Below are 17,639 nucleotides of genomic sequence, written 5' to 3' on the forward strand. Positions count from 1 at the left end.
ATTGCATCAAATTATAAGTTCGAATGGTGAAATTGATATTTTTTAAACTTTAAGAAGTCTTCTTCAAATGTGTGGAAGTTCAAGTGTTTTTTTTTTTTTTTTAATTAAAAAAAAACCCTAGATATGGCCACAAGAAAAAATGTTGATTTGTGGTATTATTTGATATATCATATATGACATAGAAGCACTTAATTATATAGAAGACAATCAAAGTCTTATCCTAGAAAACATAGAATACACAATCTTATCAACCAGATGAAATGATTGGATAAGATATGTGAGAAGTTTGGTTGACGAATTTTTGTTAAAAAAAAAAAAAAAAGTTCTTAAATGGTAGCCCAATTGACTGGAGGCCACGCCCCATAAAATGGAGTTACTAATTTAAATCTCATTCTTTCCTTTTCCTTCCCTACAACCGAGCAATAATGTACTTTACTTTATTCGAAGGTAAAGTAAATAAATTTTATTTACATAAAAAGTAAAACAATTTTTTTTGTGGGGATCAAGTGTTTGTTTCAAAAATAATATAGTGTGGGGAATTTGAAGTGTATTATTTGAGTATTCTTTTGTAATTGGTATTAGAGCTAGTAGCCAATCACAACCTTTGAAAAAGTATACAAACAAATTTGTAAGGTACGTCTATGACTCTATATGTTTTAAACAAATATATACTTTTTTCTAATTTTTCTCATTGCTTTAGCCATTGCAAGGTGTCTCCTTGTAGAATAGCTGCAAGGTAAAAAAAAAAAAAAACACAAGTCAAAACGTTTGAAAAATATCATTTATTAAAATTGTGACATGTTACATGTCACAATTTTTAACTATAGCATGTTACATTTTTAACATTTTTTTCAAGTGTTCTAACATAAGAAAAAGTACATAAATTTCATAATTTAAAAATCTACTAACTTCTTTGAAATTATAAATATCCAAATGCAAGTTTCAAAATCATATAATTGTTGTCCAGTCTAATCACAATGCACTAGTACCTAAGGATTAGGTGCGTTGCAATATGCCACAAAGTGTGACATGAAATGAAGAGACAACAATGATTACACGAAAAAGCTTGTATTCGAAAGATTATCTAAGGAAAAATATATAAGAGGAGTGCTGAAATGCTACATTTATTATTTTTTTTTATATACAATTTTTTTTTTTGAAGGATTATATACAATTTTTTAAGGTGGCTTTTAAGGATCAAAATTTCATAAAGATTTGTCTCATATTCAATGGTAGTTTTAAAACCCATTTATGAGTGTGGAAAATTTTTGTAAATGAGTGAGTAAATGTAGCATTATTCAATATATAATTGTAGTACTTACACGAGATTATGAAAATTAATTATGCTATTGAGCTATAGCGAATCCTACATAAGCTTGTGTTGAGATAAATTTAGTGAATCTACGAGTAGATCCTTTAATCTTGTATGTAGAGAAACACATAATACGAAAATAATAATAAAGAAATAAAAGAGAGAAAAATACATAGATTAAGATGGTTCAGCATGTAGCCTACATCCACACATTAAAGACTTATAGGTTACATCTTGTTTTTATTGAGTTTTGAACATAAGAGAGGGCTTATTTATATAAGCCAATAGACAAACCCTCTCTACACTTAAGCAATGTGGGATAAACCCACATAACATACCCCCGCAAGATGAATGGTCCGTTAGCAATCGTTGATCTTGAACATCTAGTGGTTATAATTGATGGTGCTGGATTTGAAAACATCAGCTACTCTTGAATTTGAACTTCGACTACTATAGCCGGAATGTTAACACCGGCAACTTTTGGCTAGAATTTTGACTTTGGTTACTTTTGGCCAGCATTGGCTTCTATGGTTGGAATTTAAACTTCAACAACTTATGGCTGGCATCAATTACTTTGACTGGAACTTGAACATTGACAACTTTTAGCAGGAGTGGGCCAACTAAATGGGTCACTTGGGCCAAACATGCCTCTTTGGGATCCTTTTTTTTTTTTTTTTTTTCTTGGTTTCATCTTTTCTCTACTCTTTTTCTTTTTCTTTGCCTTTTGTTTTTGTCTTTTTGTTAGCCGAAAAAATCGCAAGAGAATGGCAGCTGGTGGCAGCGACAATGGCTGGTGCTTGCAGCTTGTTGGACTGATGGGGCCGAGCTCGGTGGATCTAGACTAGTCGGTCCCTAATCTATAGATTAGCGCTATTTCCGAGGTGATAAGCACTATGTGGAGACGCATGGGCGTGTTGAGAGTTATTGTCGGCGCATGGAAGGGAGTAAAAAATCCGGCAATGTCTCTGAGAGGCGCGTGCAGTGGCTGATGGTGACAGATCTTCCACAAATCTTTCAATATGTACCTTGAAGAACTGATTATGGTATTAGACTTCCAGAATATGGTCTGAGGAAGGTCGGGAAGAGACTAGCAGCGCAACGATGGTGATGCAAATGGAGGCCTCTGACTAACGAGGACCACTGTGACGAATGGAAATAAGCCTACTTGTTTTCTGACATGCGAAAACGAGTGGTAGCAACACCCAACGTAATCCGGCAAAGAAAATGCCTCTTTGCAATCGTTTATGCATATGTGCAAGCAAAATGAAATAGTACAAATAAATGAGTTTTTTTTATTGTGAAAACAATCCGAAACAAAGATAAGAAACATAGAAAAAATGAAATCTAGAATCTAACAATTGTTGTTAGTATATTAGCTCTAATATCATATACAAACACATAATACATAAATAATAAAAATTCGAAAATAATAATAAAGAAAGGAAAAAGAGAAAGACATGGAGATTAAGGTGGTTCGACATATAGTCAACATCCACACATCAAAGCCTTATAGGCTACATCTTGTTTTTATTGAGTTTTGTTCTGTATACCTAAGAGGAGGCTTATTTGTATAAGCTAATAGACAAACCCTCTCCACACTTGAGCAATATGGGACAAACCCACATATGCTCAAACACTATGAAATATATAATTTCAATTTTATTGAATTGTTTAATTATTTTGTTGGTTATATATCTATATTTTTTTTATCTTTCTTTTATGAAACCCAAAATCCTCACTCCGCCACTAATGGACGACCAAATGTTTGGATTTGAAGTGGGAAGTTGGGATTAGCTTGGAGCTATTGGTGTGTTTTTTTTTTTTTTTTGTCATTGGATGGTATTTGATGAGTGGGTTGTGTTGTTTGGAATCTTTGGATGAATGCCGGCTTTAGCTTTCAACCAAATAATAAAAACTTAACAATTGGATGCAAACTTGTGTTATGTTATGAGATAATAGAATTAATCTATAAATCACCACAAGAGTAAGCACAACTCACAAAAATTACTGGAAAACAATTTCTCATTCAACCAATTGTCCCTAATCCGAGTACTTCAATACTTATAGACTATCTAAAAGTTACTAAAAAATAAGAAAAATTTCACTTAATCATCTTAAACTTCTATTATTTTTGTAATTACCTCCCAATATTTAAAAACTCTAAATTTAATGTATCGAACTTTTAATTTTTTGTAATGTCATTTATTTGTTAGGTTTTTCTGTTAAGTTCGGTCAAAAATCCCAAATTATTCCTTTTTTTTTTTTAATATAAAAAAAATATGAAGATTGAAGTGTGGGTAGTTTTACAAATTCCCAAAAAATCTTTACCCGCGCTTGAATTTTTGCAAAATTCTGTTTTTTCTTTTCAAAAAACAATGGAGAGTATTTTGATAATTTTGACATCTCTTTGTTAGGATTTTACGAAAAAACTTAATAGAAGGATGACATTGCAAAAAATTTGAAGATTAATATGCTAAATTAAGAGTTTTTAAGCGTTGAGAGGGTAATTACAAAAATAATAAAAGTTTAGAGAGTTCATTAAATAAAGTTTCTCATTAAAAAAGACAAAAAAAAAAAGACAAAATGAATAAAAAACTACTATTTATATTTTGAATAAGACAGAAAGACATCAACCTGCCAACTCCAAGTTATGATTCGGTATTTGTAAGGCAAGTAGAAACGGAATATTTTCAAGAAAACCTTGTAGATGCTGTTGGTATATTTTATATTTTCTAAATTAGGTTTATTAATATTTTTCTTAATAAGCTATTTCACTTTATGTTAGAATATTATTCTCTGTTATTATATTTCTTTGTAATGTTTATTTTCTTCCTTAATTAGCTTAGGTCTACTTTAGAGTTTCTTGATCACTACTCATTGTCTTTTTATAAATAAAGAGTTATATAATATTGTTTGATACAATGAATATACAAGATGTAGCCCATACGTCTCTCTCTGTTTCCGCACTCTTTTATTTCTCTTTCATATTTTAGTATTTTATATTGTATATATATTTTAACATGGTATCAGAGCCAAAGGTCTTGGGATCGAACCTTGACTCCGCCACCTTCCATTTCAATTAAATATTTCACGTATTGGGTCTCACCTATTAAAAAGAAGTTCGAGCCCACACGTGAGAGAGAGTGTTAAAATATTGATTAAATAATTAAATTTACTTCTTTCTTTCAGATTAAACTTTTAAGAAAAATTGTGATTTAACCGATGCAAAAGATTTTTTTTTTTAAAAAAAGTTGATGAATTAAAGATTAATAATTTGAGTGTTATCGATGGTGGTTAAGGAATACACACTAGTACAAATTATTCCTCGTCTTCTTACATTTGACTCTACAAACTCTCTGTGTTTATGCCTTTTTTTGTCGCATTCTTTGACGTTAACTGTGCAACTTTTTGAGGTAGTTTTCATACATGGCATGTGACCCAACATGAATAAAACAATTATACCACAAAAACGTGAAAAATAAATTTAATTGTTTAGTTACTTATAAAAGCTAAGAAATTTTTTAAAATCTAAGGTATGAATTTGAATTTCGCAATGAAAATTTTAGATATAAATCTTACTCGGACTCGATCAAAAAATTGTAGTTATTTTCATCTAGGCTTCTTCGATACAATTCATAATAAATAAATGCTACTATGAACATTTTCAAGTAAAATAGTCAATTTTACTATAGTTATGTTTAAGAGCATGGTTCGAAATTGTGTTTGAAAAATATGATTTTTAAGTTAAAAAATACTTTATTTTTAAGCTTTTGTTAAGTGCGTTTTGACCATTTGTATGCTTTTTAAACCCTTAAAAACGTTTTTAATTTTTTTTACTAAACGATTACTTTTTTTCTTTAAATGAATTTTTTGAAAGTTAAACACATTTTTAAGCTTATCCAAAGAACATCTAAACATGCCTAAGTAGAGTTACTCTGAAGGGTAGTGATATACTGCACGCCCGGCGTGAATCAACAATGATGTACGTCGGGCAAAAAAAATTTTTTAAAAAAAGAAAAATTAAAATAATAAAATAATTTTTTTTGCCCGGGATGCACACCCGGCGTGCAGTATATGATGTATATCACTACTGGCTTTTCCCTTTTTTTTTTTTTTTTTTTTTTTTTGAAAAGAAAAAGAAAAAAAAAAACTTATATAAAATCTGAAGTGCCACTCCCATTTTCAAACTCTCTCTCACTCCCTGGCTTTTTGACAGAAAGTATTGGAAGTAGTAGTACCAAACTTTTTCCTGGTTTTGGCACAACCATGTCTCTCTCCCTTTCCAACAGACCTTGGTGTTTCACTTCCTCTACTGCAGGTTCCATTTCTGTCTGTGTCTGTGTCTCTGTCTCTGGACTTTTGTTGGTTCCTTGTTCTTAGGACCTTGCAAAACTTTCTTCAACTGGGTTTCTTGTTTTTATGTTGAATAATTGCTATCTAAATGAATTTTTTGTGGGTTCTTGGCTTTAAAGTTCATTCGATATTTCTTGGACTTGTTTTTATGTTGAATCGTTGTTATCTGTTTAAATCATTGTCATTGATTTCTTCCAATTTTAGAATTTTCTTTGGCTTTTAAATTTAATAAGGTAACCAAGTGTACGTAGCAAGCTCTAGGAAGCGGTTTGCAGTGGCGAAGTCCAATATTAAATAGTTGGCCTACTTTTTTCGTTTTAGCTTATAAGTTGTTTGTGAAGAAATTCATGAGCCTATGATCTCATAAAACTGGTTCTATAAACATACCCAAGGTGTTGTCTATAGGCCGCATAGGCGGTGTGGGATTATTCCTCGGGAAATTTTCAGCAACTTGTAGAACAAAAAAAATGTGACATGCCAGTCCTTTGAGGCCTTGCATGAGTTTCAAGTTGGAGGAGTATTTTTTTTTTTTTAGAAAGAAAAAATGAAAATTGTTATTAGTAAAAGGAAATCTGTGTTCCATGTTGATCTAGACATGGAAGGAATATAGATGTAGGCAAAAGAAGTGTTACCTCTATATTTGGTGGACCTCGATGGGCAAAATCTGTTTCTTTTACTTTGGAAATACTGTAGAAAAGGCAGTTTTGGGAAAATCAGTTTAAATAGATGGAGTAAGAATGTAAATCAAGAGTAAATTAATGAAAACCTGAAGAAAAAACTGAGAAAATGGTCTTAATTTGGTAACTTGATTTTGTATAATTAGCAATAGTTTTTTTATTTCATGGATTTCCTATCTCATTGTATTGGTCACCTTGCATCATATATCCTTCTTGTTGAGTATAATGTGTGAGTGTAAAAAAGGATAGAGTCCCACATTGGAAAGATGTAAAAAGTGTGAGTGGTTAATATAGCATTGTTGGACCCAAACCTATAGGCTTAAGCTTTTGGGTTGTGTGGGGTCTCAACATGCTATATTATGGGTTCGCTAAAAGACTCCCCAAGATATCAATCCTCCTAAAACTTCTATATTCTTGATTCATCCCATCAAGATGGGTGTTTGTTGACATTAAGATATCAAGATGGATGATAATCATAAAAGGAAGATAGGATAAGAAATGATCAGAAAGTTAGCACCAATTTTGGAGGTGGACAAAGAGTCATATAAGATGGTCTGATATCTGCACCTATATCAGATATATAGGAAAAAATATGATTAACTGGAAGGAGCTACAAGGGCTAGAGGTTGGATGTAGAGAACATTGACTAAGATGAAGAAACTATTTGATGGATGATCTATTATTTTATTAGAAAATATTGCCCTCAATAATAAAATGACAATTCCTCTAAACTGGATTAGATGAAATTAACATCTGTCTTTAGAGTACGCGATTCTCACATGCATTATTAAAATGCATGGGATATGTGATATGTTAATTCTATTAAAATGCATGTGAGAATTAGGTGCTTTAAAGACAAATGTCAATTAATAGACTGGATTGGAGGAAATTGCTCCAACAAATTTCTCCATAAGAAAATCAAATAGAAAAATAGTGATTGCAACCGACCTCAAAATAGTGGGACTTTAACATGTAGCAAAGTTGAGTCACTATAGAATTCTCTTACTACATATATTACAGATGTAGTTTGACTGAGTTCAATTGTCTTTCTATCGTTTTATATGCCATTTTCAGTTTCTGGTGGGATATTGTGTTCTCAAGCAGCTTCTGTGGTTCCTGGTTCAAATGTAGAAACAAAAGCCAAGAGTTCAGCATTGGTATGATGGTCCTGCATTCAGTTAAAATTATTTCCTTTGTATTCTGGCATTTTCGGTTAACTTTATTTATAAAAATGCTACTTTTTTATTCATACAGTGCTTTGAGGAGACTAAACAAAGAATTAAGAAAATGTTCAACAAGGTCGAACTTTCTCTTTCCTCATATGACACTGCCTGGGTAGCGATGGTCCCTTCTCCAAATTCCCTGCAGGCCCCTTTTTTCCCTCAGTGTGTAAATTGGTTATTGGAAAATCAACTTTGTGATGGCTCGTGGGGTCTTCCTAATCGTGATCCCTTCTTAGTTAAAGACGCCCTCTTATCTACCTTAACATGTATCGTTGCGCTAAAGCAATGGGGTGTTGGTGAAGAACAAATGAATAATGGTATTTCTGATGTTCTTCTTGTTAAGTCTCCTCCATTATTTCCAATAGCTGGATATTCCTCTTTTTGCAGGCCTCTTCTTTATCGAGTCAAATATAGCTGCAGCTACCGATGAGAAGCAACTATCTCCTATTGGATTCGAGATAATATTTCCTGCTATGATCGAGTATGCCAAAAATTTGGATTTGAATATCCCTCTAGGAGCAACGAATTTACAAGCTTTGGTTCACAAGGGAGAGTTGGAGCTTAAAAGGTACAGTTATTATTCAGTTTTTGTTTTTGTTCAACTTTATTTTTTTATTTTTTACTTTTTTATGCTTGTGTTTGTATAATGACCCTGACAAAAATGGGCATGTTGTAAGTTCTTTCCTCTCAGACTTGGGATGTAAAGCTATTGGGGCCATAAAATTGAGTACTGGCCACAAAAAATTGAGTCACCTTGCTCAAACTTGGTTGGCCTAGTTCGCTTGGTTTGTTGAAAGAGTTATATTTTACTTTGAATCAAGGGTGGAACAATAAGACCGTTCATATATGAAATACACTCTTCTTAATGCTGTAGAATAGCAGTAGAAAGAGAAACGAATGTTTTAGTTTCTGAATGATTTCCCTAATTTTCTCTGACTGAACCATCCCATATCTAATTCTAGAGGCTATGGAAGCAACTCAGAAGGAAGGAGGACCTACTTAGCATATGTTTCAGAGGGACTGGGGAAGTCACAGAACTGGGAAATGGTCATGAAATATCAAAGAGAGAATGGATCACTGTTTAATTCGCCGGCCACCACAGCAGCTGCTTTTACTCACCATAAGAATTCTGGTTGCCTTGAGTACCTCTGTTCACTCCTAGAGAAGTTTGGAAATGCAGGTTCCTCCCTCCAAAGTTGTCTATAGTTTGCTATGTAGTTTGAGTTACGTTTCTGAATTCTCTGACAGTTAAATTGGTTATTCCCAAATGGTTTTTTTTTTTTTTTTTCTTCCAGTTCCTACGGTTTATCCACTAGATATATATGCGCGTCTTTTTATGATTGATAGTCTTGAAAGGTTGGGAATTGATCGTCATTTCAGAGAGGAGATTAAAAGTGTATTGGATGAAACGTACAGGTAGTGTCCTTTTCTGATGAATGCACCAAATATGGTGTGTTAGCTAGTAACTTTGAAGAATAATTCATTCATCCTACTCTCTGTAATTAATTTTGTAATACAGACATTGGTTTGAATTTGTGGATTGCATATAGTTAACATTTATTGGAACCATGACATTCGCCATCAAACAGATACTGGCTTCAGGGAAAGGAAGAAGTATTTTTAGATACTGCCACCTGTGCAATGGCCTTTCGGATGTTACGCGTTAATGGATATGATGTTTCTTCAGGTACTTGGTGATTTAGGAGAGATGGCCTACAGGATTTTGATTGGTCAGGAAAGGTTTAACTAACTCCTTATCTTGTTCTGTAGATCCATTGACCCACTTTTCACTGGAGGATCATTTCTCCAGTACCCTTGGAGGATATTTGAATGACACTGGTGCTGTCTTGGAATTATTTAGGGCTTCAGAAATCATCATACATCCTGATGAATCAATTATGGAGAAACAAAATTTCTTGACAAGACATTTCCTGAGACAAGAATTATCAAATGGATCGATTCACACAGATCGACTGAACAAATATCTTGTCCAAGAGGTTCTCCTGCCATAAAACACCTTTCACTGATTTAGTGATGTTCGTTTTTAGTTACCACGAAAAGTGGTGTTCATTTTAATAATCCAAGGCAACTCCCAGAAAACTGCGACCTTTGATCATTTCAGGTGGACAATGCTCTAAAGTTTCCCTACCATGCAAATCTGGAACGGTTATCAAACAGGAGAGCCATTGAGCATTACAACAAAAATAATACAAGGATTTTAAAAACTTCGTATTGGTAAAACTACGGTGGTTTTTTTTTTTTTTTTTTTTGCATATTCTTTTCTCTCTATGAAGATTTTAGCTGTGGCAAGGAATTGGCCATTATTAGTTTGAACTACTGCTTTATCCTTTTTACACTTCTTATGTCAGTTCTTTAAATATTGGCAACGAAGATTTCTTGAAACTGGCAGTGGAAGACTTCAACATTTGCCAATCAATCCATCGCGAAGAACTCGGTCATCTTGCAAGGTGCATATCTTTATCTACTTTCAACTGCCATGATTTTGTTACTGGCATTTCTTGGAATTTTCAATTATAGCAGGCTCAATGTTGGCACATGCAACATGATAAGTTGGCATAATAACCTAGAAGCAACTTTAGCCTTTCTTTTGCATACTGTGCTGGAAGCAACTTTCAGGGGTTTTTTTTTCCTCTTAAAAATCATTTTAGGCTGGAATCACTGGTTTTACCAGGCTCCTGTTGCTAGTGGTTGCTACTTAAACACGATATCAAGAAAAATTAATGTGATTGTGAGTCATTGAGGTAGCTTTTTGGTTTAATTTATGAAAGGAAGCTGAATATTATCTTGTGTTTGTATATTTTCATTTTCATGTAAGCAGGTGGGTTACAGAGAACAGATTAGACAAGCTAAAGTTTGCTAGGCAGAAGCTGGCCTACTGTTACTTCTCTGCTGTGGCAACTCTTGCTCCCGCTGAACTTTCTGATGCCCGAATATCATGGGCCAAAAGTGGGGTGCTCACAACAGTGGTTGATGATTTCTTTGACGTTGGAGGTTCTGAAGAGGAATTGGTAAACCTCATACACCTGGTTGAGAAGTATGTTTCCCTATTTTCTCATTCCTTTTCTGCTTTTGTTGAATCCCTCATCTCTCTGTCATTTGTCTTTCCATTATGAAACTGATGGTGCTATGGGAACTGACCACAGGTGGGATGTAAATGTCAGCACTGATTGTTGTTCTGAGAAAGTTGAAATTATATTTTCAGCACTTCACAGTACAATCTGTGAGATTGGAGACAAAGCATTAACATGGCAAGGGCGTAGCGTGATAAGTGACGTAATTGACATTGTGAGATGAACTGTTCTCTTTTGTCATATTATTATTGCTAGTCTCTTTTCTAATAGTGTTACTGATCTCCCCTAAGGCTCTAACTGGTACAATTACTTAACTTCAAGTTGTCACTTTAAAGTAACCTAAAGAGTTCTGAAGACTGATTTAATTATGAGCCTTAGAAATAGAGGTTATGTATGAGGAATAGTGTTGGAATTGGTTCATTTTCATCTCTTACGGAGACTTTCCTGAAATGTGAGTTTAGATGGCATCTGAAAAAAGAAAAAAAGAAAATTCTTGAAGAGGTTTCTCGTTTTGGATTTATTTATTCATTCGAACAGATATGATGTGTTTCATGCTTTCAATGCAGTGGTTGAATTTACTCAAGTCTATGTTGAAGGAAGCTGAGTGGTTGAGGGACAAGTCAGTGCCAACAATGGACGAGTATATGACAAATGGGTACATATCATTTGCCTTAGGACCTATTGTCCTCCCAGCCCTTTATTTTATTGGACCTAAGCTTTCGGAAGAGGTTGTTCGAGCTCCAGAAATCCATCATCTATTTGAGCTTATGAGCACTTGCGGGCGTCTTCTGAATGATATACACAGCTTTAAGGTACAAGAACCTCTCCTTCACCATGTAAAATGTTAGGGAGATTGACCCATTCAGCAGTGTTCATAATATCACATATTAGAATACCTCTCAACCCAATAACGCCTTTGAATTTGGACCCAAGTATGCTATATTAACCACTTTCATTGTGACATCTATCCAATGTGCAACTTAACTTTTTTACATTTACACACGTATACTCAACAATCTTCATCTGACTTGTGATTTCATCACTGCATCACTACACTCGACCTCGAACGATTATTAATCTTATGGTAGTCGTTTCTAGGATCACTTGTGAGGGCTATGTGAGCTTTATCCATGCAATGCACCTTTGTTCCAACAACGAAAGGGACCTACCATCCAAGCATGCACATCATCTCCCTTCTAATTACCCGCATGTGTGAGTCTATCACTATATCACTACATTCTTCTTCAAACAAAGGTTTTATCAGTCTTATGGGTCATCTTCAGGATCACTTGTGTGGGCCATGTGAGCTTTATCTGTACCATGCAACTTTGTCCTTGCTCCAATTATGAAAGATACCTACCATCTGTATATGTGCACCATCTCCGCTTCAACGGCAAAGGGACAACTATTTGTCCACCATACCTTATACCATACCTTATACCACCATTGACTCTCATACCACTTCGAGAGAGATTGACACATTGGGGAGCCTTCAAGTAAGACCATAATATTACATATTTGAATATCACTCAATCAAAAAACTTATACTTTTGGGGTTTAGGCCTAATTATGTTATATTAATCACTCACACCTTAACCTTTCTATACTCACACGTGTATACTCCACATAAAAGAGAGAGAGAATAAAAAAAAGGAAAAATGTTAGTAATATCTCTTTCGATATGGTTTGTTTTAGAGTTAGTAATCTCTTTTAACTATGTTGCAGAGGGAGTCTGATGAAGGGAAACTGAATGCTGTATCATTGTGCATAATTCATGGTGATGGCATCAATACTGAGGAAGAGGTGATTAAGGAGATGAAGAGTTTTATTGCTAGCAAGAGGAGAGAACTGCTGAAACTAGTTTTGCAGGAAAAGGGCAGTGTGGTTCCAAGAGCTTGCAAGGATTTGTTTTGGAATATGATCAGAGTGCTTCACACATTTTACAGGAAGGATGATGGATTCACTTCAGATGAGATGATCAATGCCGTAAATGCAATAATTGAAGAACCCATTGTTCTTAATGTATTGTAAAAGTTCATGTTAGAATACTGGTTGGGGAGGTAATTCGTTATGTTCGAGCATATGCAACAATTGGAGCCTAAAAACATTGCCAGCATATGAAAAGAATGTTCATGAAGAACAAAGTATTGAGGACACAGAAGGGCTTACTTTTTTCCTTAATGGGGCTCTTTCGTGCAGCATTGAGATTTTGATTTCAAAAAATTAATTATGCAATCATGCTGATCTAACATTATTTGAGTATATATTGTTTGAATCATGTTACTTTTTGATCCCCTGATTTCTCTTTGGAATCTGACGTAGCGGATAGTGTGGGATAAAAGAAAAGAAAAGAAAAAGTATTGCGACGTCTTTTCTCTTAGGGAAAACTTTACAAAATTCTCCTAAAAACTCTCAACTAAGGTATTAAACTCTTAATTTCTTTCGGTTACTCTCTTCCATTAAGTTTTTTGTTAAATTTTGTCAAAATTCTTAAAATACTTATGCTTTTTTTATTTTTATTTTTATTTATTTTTAATTTTTTAAAACAGTAAAAAAATTGTAAAGATGTTTCGTTATAAAAAATAAACGCTTAATCTTACCAATTTTTTATTTAATAAAAAAGAGTATTTTCACAATATTTAACAAAAAATTCTAATGAAAGGGATAAATTGAAAGAAATTAAAAGTTCGATAGTTTTAATTGAGAATTTTTAAACTTTAGAAGTACTTTCAAAACACGAGCTTTTGTGAAGTCAGCCTTTATTTTTCATTCTCTCCCTCTTGGTTTACATACAATTCGCAGAACTCCGACCTCCAGCCATGCACTTCACCTCCAATACTTCGGCTCTGCTTCCACATAGCTAAAATAGAGAAAATAAATAAATAAATAATGCTAGCTTAAATAAAAAGTAAATTCATAGATATTTCAAGAAAAAAAAAAAAAAAAACTCATGGATAAATGGAGATGAACGGTCAATATTCAATAAAGAAAAGTATCAAGTGTCACTGTTTTTGGAGAATGATAAGAGGAAGAAAGAGAGTGAAGGAATATAGCTTTACTTCTTTAACAAGTTCATCTACTTACAACCTGCAGTTTTGGAAGACAGCTTGTCCAACCTTGTAATTGTAAGTAATTATTTGTCTTTTGTTTTTAGTTTTTGATCAAATTTTTTGTTTGCATAATAACTGTCAACCTTAAGTTGTTTGAGGTTGTAAAAGTAAAAGAAAAAAAGAGAAAGTGATTCTTGCTCCGAGAGGCAAGCATAATACCTCCCCTTTATTTTCCCTTTTTCTGTATTTATTTTCTTTTTGCCTTTGAATCTGAGTTTAAAGACGAAGAAGGAAATATATAAGAAGTTTTGTGGTTCTGCCAAGCCTTGTTCCTCCATTGGGTGAAGAGTGAAGACAAGAAGAGTAAGGAGAGCTCTTCCATCCAAAGACAGTGAGTAATGATATACTTTTAATCATCATCTTCAAACATTTATTTATGTATACTCAAAGAAGTTCTCTCTTGATTGGATAACATTTTTATTTAGTAGACAGCATGGTAGCGAAAATTACCTTTATAATTTTTTTATTTTACGAGCTTTTGTTGATCCAAATGCTGATTTACATTGCCATATCATCCTAGTTGTATGACAGTCGTATAACAGTATTAAATATCATTGCTTTTTGAGATACGACTCGACATATCTAAAAAGAGTAATGCTTCGTACAAACAACTTTTTGACATATATATGTCAGCATTTAACACCCTTTAATGCTCCCTAAACACATGCTAACATGTGTCGAGAGTTGTAAAATAATTGAAAGTCTACCAATATTTCTCATCTAAAAGATATTCCTTTTATTTTATTTTTTGCTAGAACATGTTATAAGGACAGAAAGTTCTTACAAATTGGTTTTGTGGAAAATTTCTTATAAAACAGTTTTTAAAAGTGACATGTGTCTTTACTAGATAAGAAAACACATTGTTTTTAATGAGTAATGCTTTGGAGCGTTACTTTTTCCGGAATTCATTGAGAAAAAAATGATGTGAGATGGTAACATGGTAATATAAAAGAGTAATGTTAAATGCAAAATTACTTTTTTACTATCTTACGTCACTTTTTTAAGAAAAAGTGATGCTCTCAAACTTTACTCTTTTTTAATAGCATGAATATGTTTGATTTGCTCTCTCTCTCTCTCTCTCTCTCTCTATATATATATATATATATATATATATATACACACTTATGTGCTGTAGGTAAAACTGTAGTACATCTCCAGTAAAAAATAAAGAGAGAGGTCCATGAAGGAATTCTTACTATTACCATGCATAACCGATCTAGCTTCTATTCTATTGTACTATGCTCCTAACCCCTTTTGGATATAATGACAGATTAAACATGGAAATAAAGGCTGCATCAACTGTTCTTGAGAAAGATAATTATGGGGATTGGAGTGTTGGGATAAAATCCTATCTCATGGCTCAAGATCTTTGGAACATTATTGAATCCACCATTGAACCTCCTAAGCAAGAAGATGATGAAGCTGCTTTTAAGGACTGGAGCAACAAGAGTTTAATGGCTTTACAGCTCATTCAGAATTCCTGCGGACCGGACACAGTTTGTGAGATTAAGGAGATTAATTCCGCGAAAATCGCTTGGAATACTTTGGCTGAAAAGTATAACGTGCCCAAAAATACTGATACAGGTCTCTCTCTCTCTCTCTTTGAATAATGCATGTGCTTGAACATTAATTTTAAATGGATTAAGGAGATTAAAAACTGCAAGACCACTACAAGCCAGTCAATAAAGAAATGTAAATGGCTATCTAAAAATGTAGCTGCTAGCTATAGCTCCCAAGAAAATCTTAAAAAAAAAAAGAAGAAAGTTCTCACCTAATCCCCAATTCCCAAAATCATTGTCTATAAGAAACTTTTCACCCGTCTAAATAAATTTTAGGAAAAATATATTTTACTCCCTGAATTATCCACCAATTTACACTTTGACCTTCAATGTTTAAAAAGTGACACTTGACCCCCCCAAACTTCCAAATTGTTTCAATTCGATCATTCTGACTTTTTCTTTTCCAAAATTCCCCCATTGCAAGTTTTAAAAAAATTAAAAAAATTAATTTTAATTTTTTAATTTAATTTAATTTATTTATTTATTTTTAACTTGGGATGAGGGTATTTTGAGAAGAAAAAAAATTCAGAATGGTCGAATTGCAACAATTTAGAAGTTTGGGAGGGGGTCAAATGTCACTTTTTAAACATTGGAGGTCAAAGTGCAAATTGGTGGATAGTTTAAGGGGGGTAAAATGTATTTTCCCCACAAATTTTAGACTGTCTCCACCAGGGCCAGCTCAATGGCTAGGCCACTGAGACGGTCGCCTAGGGCCCCCAGTTAGTAAGGCTCAAAATTTTTTTTAATAAGGCCCAAATTTTTTTTTTTTTAATTTTTTTTTAACTTAAGGCCTAATTTTTTTTTTTTGAAAAAAATAAGGCCCAAAATTTTTTCCCATAAATGCCTCTAAAATAAGGCCACAATATAATAAGTCCATTGTAAAATAAGACCAATTAACCCAAAGAAACAAATATGCCACATCAATTTTTTTGGGCAACTAGTTAAAAGTTAAACTTAAAAGTCATGAATCAACAATGAGAATGAAAATAATAATAATATTATAAAAATATAATAATATTATAAAAATAAATATTATTTAATTAATATTTAAATATTAAAAAAAATAAGGTCCAATTTCAAAATTTCGCCTAAAGCCTCCAAATACATTGAGCAGGCCCTGGTCTCCACTTACTTGGGCAGGTAAGTCTCTTTTTCACATAGTTTCGAAGAATTTTAAGAAAAAAATGTTGATATTTATTGGGAAGATTTTTGGTTGATGGATTTTACTTTCTAAGTTTTGATTCTTATTAAAGAATTTAGCCTAGGTTTTAATTTTATGAAGGAGGGTTTAAAAGTGTTAGGAGATTCCGTTTAGACTAAAATGAAGAGATGGAAACATCATCCTCAATCTCATTTGATTTGGTCGAATTTTCACGAAGAAAAACATGGCAGGGAATGTTGATTATATAGCCTTAATCATGGCTGTGCAAAGTGGAGATTGGAAGAGTGCAAAGGAGTTCCTCAAGCTCCACCCCAATGCATTGAGTGAAAAGATCACATTTATGGGGAAGACAGCCCTTCACATTGCAGGCTCTGCAGGGCATGTGCATATAGTGGAGGAGATGGTGGACCGAATGTCAGAAGAAAACTTGGAAATACGAGACAAAGAAGGATTCACGGCTCTGGCCGATGCAACATGTGTAGGAAACCACCGGATGGCAGAGTTTATGCTCAGAAAGAACAAGCACTTGGTCAGCATTGGGGACTTCAAAGGAGTCATTCCTGTTGTTATGGCCGTTGAATGCGGGTATAAAGATTTGGCTCGATATCTCTATTCTCTCACGCCGCTGGAGGATCTAATGCCTGAGAAAGGCATCAGCGGAGCTACGCTTTGCACGCAGGCTATATATACTCGGATGTTAGGTAAGAAACAAATTAACAACTTCAGATTTTTCGTTAAATCCTATCGGAGGGGTGTAAATTTTCAAAATAATTTTTTATTTTCTAAGACAAAAAAGGAAAAAAAAAAAAAAAATTTGCAAGGATTTAGGCCGGTCACGATTTAATAGAATTTTAAAATTAAAATACTCATACTTGATTTTTTGATTTTTTTTTTTAAGGGGAATTCTGACAGGATTTAACGGAAACGGAGGGGAAAATTGACAAAAAATAAAAATAAAAATTGAAAGATTAATAGATTAAATTAAGAGTTTTTGAAGTTTAAGAGAATAATTACAAAAGTTGCGACAATTCAAGAGGGTTAAGTGAAGTTCTCCCTTTTAAGTACTATCTATTAATTACAGTCGGTGGTGATTCATGGCCTTAAGAAAATTTTCAAAGTGGTTAGACTCCCGAAATGAGAATTTTCAATCC

General features: G+C 33.4%; 1 protein-coding gene and 1 pseudogene across 1 annotated transcript; both read left to right on the plus strand.

Moving 5' to 3' along the window:
- Positions 1-5,521: 5,521 nt before the first annotated feature.
- Positions 5,522-12,919, plus strand: LOC132176499 (ent-kaurene synthase, chloroplastic). The gene is made up of 14 exons (XM_059588731.1): positions 5,522-5,630; positions 7,417-7,499; positions 7,597-7,882; positions 7,953-8,133; positions 8,528-8,745; positions 8,861-8,981; positions 9,155-9,252; positions 9,336-9,562; positions 9,688-9,800; positions 9,935-10,033; positions 10,405-10,620; positions 10,730-10,871; positions 11,224-11,469; positions 12,383-12,919. Exons 1-14 carry the CDS (start codon positions 5,579-5,581, stop codon positions 12,686-12,688), a joined length of 2,388 nt encoding a protein of 795 aa, XP_059444714.1. The 5' UTR covers positions 5,522-5,578; the 3' UTR covers positions 12,689-12,919.
- A 2,125-nt stretch (positions 12,920-15,044) lies between these two features.
- LOC132174010 (ankyrin repeat-containing protein NPR4-like) overlaps positions 15,045-17,639 on the plus strand; it is a 7,936-nt pseudogene continuing 5,341 nt past the window's right edge.

This window comes from Corylus avellana, chromosome ca3 (assembly GCF_901000735.1).
Source record: "Corylus avellana chromosome ca3, CavTom2PMs-1.0".
Lineage (NCBI taxonomy): Eukaryota > Viridiplantae > Streptophyta > Magnoliopsida > Fagales > Betulaceae > Corylus > Corylus avellana.

What these genes read in the sequence shown, in the direction of transcription:
- LOC132176499 (XM_059588731.1), top strand. Translation starts at nt 5,579, where the DNA reads ATGTCTCTCTCCCTTTCCAACAGACCTTGGTGTTTCACTTCCTCTACT. An exon ending in GGAGAGTTGGAGCTTAAAAG is followed by an intron (nt 8,134 to 8,527) that starts GTACAGTTATTA and finishes ATCTAATTCTAG; the next exon opens with AGGCTATGGAAGCAACTCAG. An exon ending in TGGATATGATGTTTCTTCAG is followed by an intron (nt 9,253 to 9,335) that starts GTACTTGGTGAT and finishes CTTGTTCTGTAG; the next exon opens with ATCCATTGACCCACTTTTCA.